General features: G+C 32.2%; 1 protein-coding gene across 1 annotated transcript; it reads right to left on the bottom strand.

Annotated features, from left to right (window-relative positions):
* Positions 1-1,776: 1,776 nt before the first annotated feature.
* On the bottom strand, positions 1,777-3,093 carry LOC18055896 (transcription repressor OFP8). Its single transcript, XM_006451083.2, has one exon. The coding sequence runs from the start codon at positions 2,878-2,880 to the stop codon at positions 1,900-1,902; it is 981 nt and encodes a 326-aa protein (XP_006451146.1). The 5' UTR covers positions 2,881-3,093; the 3' UTR covers positions 1,777-1,899.
* Positions 3,094-6,995: the final 3,902 nt, after the last annotated feature.

Raw genomic sequence — 6,995 nt, 5'->3', positions numbered from 1 at the left:
TGTTCCCAAGGGATCAATTAACATAAAGTTTCGTTCACATTCTCTGGTCAAGACCCTAAACAGTAAACGTCATTGATCTCTTTTGTCAATTATCTTGGCCACATCACCCCATCTTTTGAAACAGACGTTTCACTATTAATTTTTTTTTATTTTTAACCTATCAATTTCGAATGCTTTTCTTGTGTTAAAACGTCGTACTCATCTTTTATGCAAAAATAAACCCATTTGTTTCCTTTTACTTTAAAACTCTTTTGGCTAAATTAATGACTATCTAATTAGAGATACGCCTTAGATCACATGCTTTAATTTATTGCAGCCTTGCAGGCACAAAATTATCGACCAATCATAATAGGCCACAGTCTATATTTGAGCTACAAGCTGCTCCCAGCTTAAGTTTGAAATTAAAATCTTAGAAAGCGTTACAGCAAAGACACAACACACTAAGTTACAAAACAAAAACTCTGTTCGATGTTAGGGTGGTGGTGGGGTGTGTTGGGTCTTGTCTTGGCTTCTTTTTTTCATGTAATAGAAACAAGAATGCTGTAATAAAGAAACTGATTTAGCTAATAAAACAACAAAAAATAGATGTACCAAACGCTTGAATCAGATATTTAATGTCTTGTCTCTTTTATGAAACAACAATCTTTTTTTTTTAATTTAACGATTTCATTTATTTGTCTCTAGGCATCTTGCCAATCAATACTTGCTTTATCATTCAACTGATGCTATTATTTAACTTTTTTTTTGGTTTTCTAGATGGCCCTTATTTGATAATAAAGTTGATTTCAAATTATGAAACTAGTGGACTTAATAAATTAAGGGTTCACTTCTTCAAGCATCTTTTAGCAGTTCAAACATCACAATTTGAGGGTAAGAAATAGTATTTGTTGATGGTATTGGCCATTGGGATACATGTTATATCAATGGATAATAATACAAGAGAATCGTTTTAAATCTTTCATTTTTTTTTAAATTGTTTGATGGTGTAGGTTTGATCTTAAGCAATAGATATAAAATGTAGCGATCTCACTTGGATTTTTTTAGGTCACATATTGTCATAGTTGGTTTGACCAAGAAGGACTTAAGTACTACACAATCAATTCAATGATTCCTATTAAAAAAAAAAAAATTGAGAGCAATGACCAATATTCCAAATATCATCTTCATAATAGTTTGAGCACCATTAAATAATCATATTTTATTAATTTTGATTGATTTTCTGATAATCTCACTGTGTCTAGACTACGATAATCCAAAACTTAGATTCTAGTGTGTGTGTGTGTATATATATATATACTCTCATAACTGAGTGAAAAAGTCATTGATATTTGTATTCTTATTTATTCTAACATTTTATTAGAATATTGTACAATAAAAAAAAAGTTCAAAAGTCCACCCATAAAGAAAATGAGGGCAACTTTATGGTATGACATTTGCTTTCTATTTTTCTAATCAAACAAAAAGCCAGTGCAATTCCATTTCCCACATCTTTTCAAGTTTCAAAATTGTTGACAAGCCTGGAGGCCAAATTAATCTCTGCGCAATATTTCAAAAGCAACAAAACTATTCCCACTGCTGATCTTTCTTTTCCAAACGCAGGCCCCTCAAAGCAAGACGAACGAAAATACAACGAAGAGAGAAAGTAGAATCCGAAAGATTACATAAAAAATAACAGTGGCTAGCTAGATAAAAGTCATGGCTACTGACTAGTGACTGGTCTAAAATTATAAAAAAAAGTAATAATATTAATTCATCCGAACATAAAATAAAATGACATACAACAAAAGATAGTACTGATCCATTAATAATAATTGAAGTTATGTTACAAGCAGTACATAATTTTCATAGAAGAGAAAACAAGAAAAGTTTTCTTCAACACAGGTCAAAAACATCAATTAATTAAGACCAGTCAGAGAACAAAGCTTCCCAAATTTCAGTAAAAACCTCAAGAATAATCCTATGGTGATGATGAGAGTTCAGAGACAAGAAACACTGCAAGAGCTGCTCAAGATCCTTAGCTGCGAATATCTGCTTCTCAACAATCATCTCCACCATTGATGTCCTAAAATCATTGTAAGGATCACTCGAACTCTTCACCACAGCGAAGCTGTCTTTCACCTTCCCACCCGGTAAAGGCAGAACATCAGGACCAAGCTTTCTTGCGGCAGCTCTCCGGCGGCGAGTTCCGTCCTTTTTCCGGAGGGAACGGTGACGCCGGTGGAGAGAGGAGCCCGATGAGTCGGACGAGAGAGTTTTAGAAGAGAAAAGAGTCTCGGTCTCATCTTCTTTCTCATTGTCGTCTTCGTCACTGCTAAACCACGACCAGCCTCTGAAACTCTCTTGAGAAGAAGAACTGAAAATGCAGGCACTGTCTGATCTTCTGTTGGTTTTTCTCGAATGGGTCCTTTTCTTTTTCCTGTTTTTCTCTGAATGTGAATGATGTTTCTTTTTCTCTTTATTACACCCATAGTAGAAGAGGGTATTATCGTTGAACGGAGAGGTAGGTGAGGCAGGAGGACACATAACGTGTCCGTTATGGTTATCACTACTATTACTAGTAGTGGTGGTTAAAGCAAAAGGGGAATATTGCTCAGAAACTTTACTTCTCGGGGCAGTGTCGATGCAGCAAGTGTTGTTAAAGATCATCATCTGTGGATGCGTTGTCGTTATTTCCGGGCATTTGGGACGGCAAATGGAGGGGAAAGGGCGAGGTTTAGGAGATAAAAGTGGCTCTGTCATCATCATCATCTTCATGTGGGAGTTACTGTTTTTGTGGGTTAGCTTGACGACGACATCAGATTCCGATATGTTTCGGGACCGGCACGACCCGAATGAGGAGCGAAACAGGCGGGAGATTCGGAGCTTCAATCGGTTTTCCATTTCCAGAGAATATGCGAGAGAGAGGGAGAGAGAAAAATGAAAGAGAATTTTGAATGGCGGGGGGGTGAGTGCGTTTATGGAGAGGATCGAATTAATAGTTCGTGAGAAACCGAAAGTGGAAGTTTTTTAAATGATAATTTAATGAATGTCTGTATGAGACTTCTTGCTGTTTTTTCTGTCCTCTCCTTTGTCTTTATCGAGGATAAATCTTTATTTGTTGAAGAGATTGAATCTGATTATGTTCGGCTAACATATGAAGTCTTGTATTTGAAATTGCTGGTCAAACCCGAGTTGCCTTTTGAGTGTCCATTATCTCCGACTTATATCAATTCAAAATCTTTTTTTTTTTTATGACTTAACTGTTGGTCATTAGGTAATTAGAAGATCTTGAGATAATACTTTTCGATCAACCTATAAATTATAAATTATGTAAGTTGGAGTATTACCAAAAGGGTTTTCCAATTTTACTCTCTAAATTTTGATTTGCTTCTTTATGTATCAAATAAAAGAATAAAAAAAATAAAACTCTTGTCCAAAAGACTCCTTAAATTATAACAATTCAATATTATTTTAATCGAATCTTTCTTCTCACTAAATTTAACTACCCTCCATATTTTCTCAACAAATTAAATTGCCCTCAATTTTATCACACTAATTATTTTAATCAAATATTTTCCTTCACCAAATTTAACAACCCTCAATTTTTCTTAACAAATTTAATTACCCTCCATTTTGTTTCTCCAATTATTTTAATCAAATATTTCCTTCACCAAATTTAACTACTCTTTATTTTTTGTCAACAATTTAATCACTCCAACTATTTTAATCAAATCTTTGTTTCTAAGTAATCTTGTGTTGATTTTAAATGTTGTTGTAGTTGTTATTATGTTTGAAATATGTTTATCTTTTAATAACTATGTTTATGTGTTCTTAATATGTTATTTCCGTAATGTTTGTCCATTTTTAATTCAATGATTGCTAAATAAAAAATAGCTAGAAATTAATAATTAAACACACAATATTAATTATAAAATTACTTGATAACATAAAACACTCTGAAGAAAAAATTTGTAATGAGATGTGTATGAGTTTAATAACATTTAATGGGGTAAAAAAAACTGTTAAAGTGCTATTATTTTTTTTGAAAAGAAAAATAAATAGTAATTATATTGTTTTCTCTTTCCATAAAAATAATAAAATATTAATAGAAGAGAGCGAAGTATATCTTATTTAAAGAATCCTAATTAAATTGTCTTTTAAAGTTTTTAATGTTGAAAAGTATTTTGATAATGCTCTTAGAATTGAGCATTTTGAATGTATAAAACTCACAAGTTGAGGGTTGATCTTATCAATTTTTTTTTCTTAACTTTTTGATAGGGGAAAGTGTTTAAACTATTGTTGAACGAGGATTATAGTTTGGCTGGGTCATATTAGAAAAACTACAAATTTTAAACTATAACATAAAATTTGTAAATTAAGTTGCAACAATAGTGCTACAATGTATAAATTATAAAATATAGTACAGTATAACAAAATTACGTAAAAATTAAGTGAGCCAAGTGTAAAATTAAAATACGGGCCGCCCTACGAGTACACAAAATTCACATACGGCGCCACCCTAGGAGTACACGAGGTTCTGCGGCTACGGGTCTTTGTTTATATATGAATTTCGGACTCTTATAGCTTCCTAATTTTAAAATCAATAAATGGTAATATAATTCTTTAAAAAAAGAAATAAGAATTTGTCTCTCTTAGTATTTTACATCTCAAATGAAAAATAAGAGTCAAGTTATATATATATATATATATATGTATATATATTTTCCTAAACTGTAAGCGAGTTCTCAAATGGGCAAATAAATTTGTGAGTGTTAAAATCTGGGCAGAGCTCCATTAGCATTGATGTCAGTTGGTCCCAGTAATAATATGATTTGTAAATATCAGTTATAATCTCATGTAATATGAGTTATAATCTGAGCAATAGTCTCATGTAATCAAAAAAAAAAAAAGGGCAAATAAATTAAATTCAAGATTCAAAAAATAGTGAAGGCTCTGCTTATGCTTCGTTTGGTAAGTTGGAAACGGAATCCTACTAATGCGATGTAGCTATATACGTGCTTTACAGAAAATATGTACATACATAGGGGTAGGGGGACCAATTAAATAAATAATGAGTGATTTGTATGGATCTTCACAGAAGCTTTTGAATTTGAAATTGTAAACAAGGAATTCAGCGACAGCAACGTATGCATATAAACCCAAAAAAGAGGGCCTGTATAGAGACTGTAGCATGCATGCATTTTAGATTTATCACGTGATAATAAACAACATATAAAACATTATTTACTCAATATGGTATGCTAATGACTATACGATCCACCTTAGAGTTAAATACTGCACATTGCGCACTGTATATTGGGAGTAAATATTACAGTCCAATAATGTCGTATATATGGTAACTGTTTTGGGTGGCGGGATTTGGGTTTCAATTTGACAAATAATTCAGTGACGCGTGGGCCAACAAGGAGCAGCCAAGAGAAAAAATGAAAATTCATATTGGAGGCTTACAGCCAATTGAGAGGGTTGAAAATGAAAAATGAGATAGCTAGACTATCATGTCATGAGCCGCGTTTACAATTACACCCAATTGCAGTAAGATCTATTTTCTTTCTTTCTTTCTTTCTTTCTTTCTTTCTTTCTTTCTTCTTCAAGAAAGAGGTGTCATTGGAAGCTTGAACCAAATTTGTATGGAAACAAACTATAGACGATCAAGCCATGCGACCAATCTCTATGATCCATGCATGCTACAGCGTCTCTTATATATATATATATATTAAGCTTTTATCGTATACAACATTTTCAGGGAATTTTTATTTTTATTTTCCCTATAAATCAACGCGTATAATCATCTTCCGTTAATTTATTTAGCAATTTTGATTAATTAAGATTTGGGTGGCTAACTTAAGACTTGACTCATCTCTTACAGTGAGTATGCAACTCTGTGGGTTCACTTAGCTTTTGCCAGCTTGGCACCACCTAACTGAAAAAGACTGATTTATAATTACTTAATTATGCATGAAGCGTGGAATGAATGAGAGTCGTTGGCCAGTATCTGTATTTATTGTTAAGCAGCTGCTCCTTCTGCTTCAAGCATGTATTACCTCCGGCTAAGATTCTATAATTAAGGGTGCACTCCAACAATGTAGGTCTTTAAATTAGTTGACATGAGCAAATCGATTTTCTCTGGTACTAAATTATAGCAGCATTTATCATCTATATTGTGGTTTTTGGTCATTAACAAATGGTCTACAAGTAAACGTTTTCAACTCCTAAAACTGGTAAAAAGAAAAAAATTATGATATTAACTAATGATTCATATTTATCAGCATACACAGCCGCCATACCATTAAAGATAATGGTTAATATATACAATTTGATCATCATTAATTTGTTTATTTTGAAAACATAAGTATAACAAATACTCCTTCCATAAGAATTAACCAGAAATTTAAGAATTTATTAGCTGTCTTTCACAGTACAATGCAACTTAGGAGTTTAAACTGAAAAATCTTTTAGTTGTTTCAATGATCCCTTCAATTCCAACATTTCAAGATTCTTTCTCCAAATTACATATTATTTATGGTTATACAGTCCCATGGTTACATCTTCCAAAGTCAAACATTGTACAAAAAGTTAAAGGAATTGTAACCCGATGGCAACATCTAATTTTCTATTAATTTAATTAGGCAGGAGTAGATATCTCTTCCACTAATAAGGATGAAACATATATCTAACTAATATTAAGTGAGGGTAAAAATTTAGATTGTGCCATAATATATTTCATCTAGGATAGTCTTATCGATTTCTTGTTGTAAATATTAATAATAGATTTGTGATTGTAATACAAATATCGCACTCTAAAAAAAAATTAAAATCTTTATCCTAAATTATTAAATGCAGTGAGTTGGGAAATAAAATATGAAACTTGGGAAAAAATGGTTTAGCATCATATAATTTGTACATGAGTCTGTGTGGTATGAGAGTGAACAAGAAAAATTTAATTTCTTGTGATGGGAAGAGAGAATTTTGAAATGAGAGACATTCAGAGTGGAGGA

This window comes from Citrus clementina, unplaced genomic scaffold (genome assembly GCF_000493195.1).
Source record: "Citrus clementina cultivar Clemenules unplaced genomic scaffold, Citrus_clementina_v1.0 scaffold_1, whole genome shotgun sequence".
In the NCBI taxonomy this organism is placed as follows: domain Eukaryota; kingdom Viridiplantae; phylum Streptophyta; class Magnoliopsida; order Sapindales; family Rutaceae; genus Citrus; species Citrus x clementina.
Note: the sequence above shows the minus strand (reverse complement) of the source record. Positions and strands in the feature narration are given on the sequence as shown.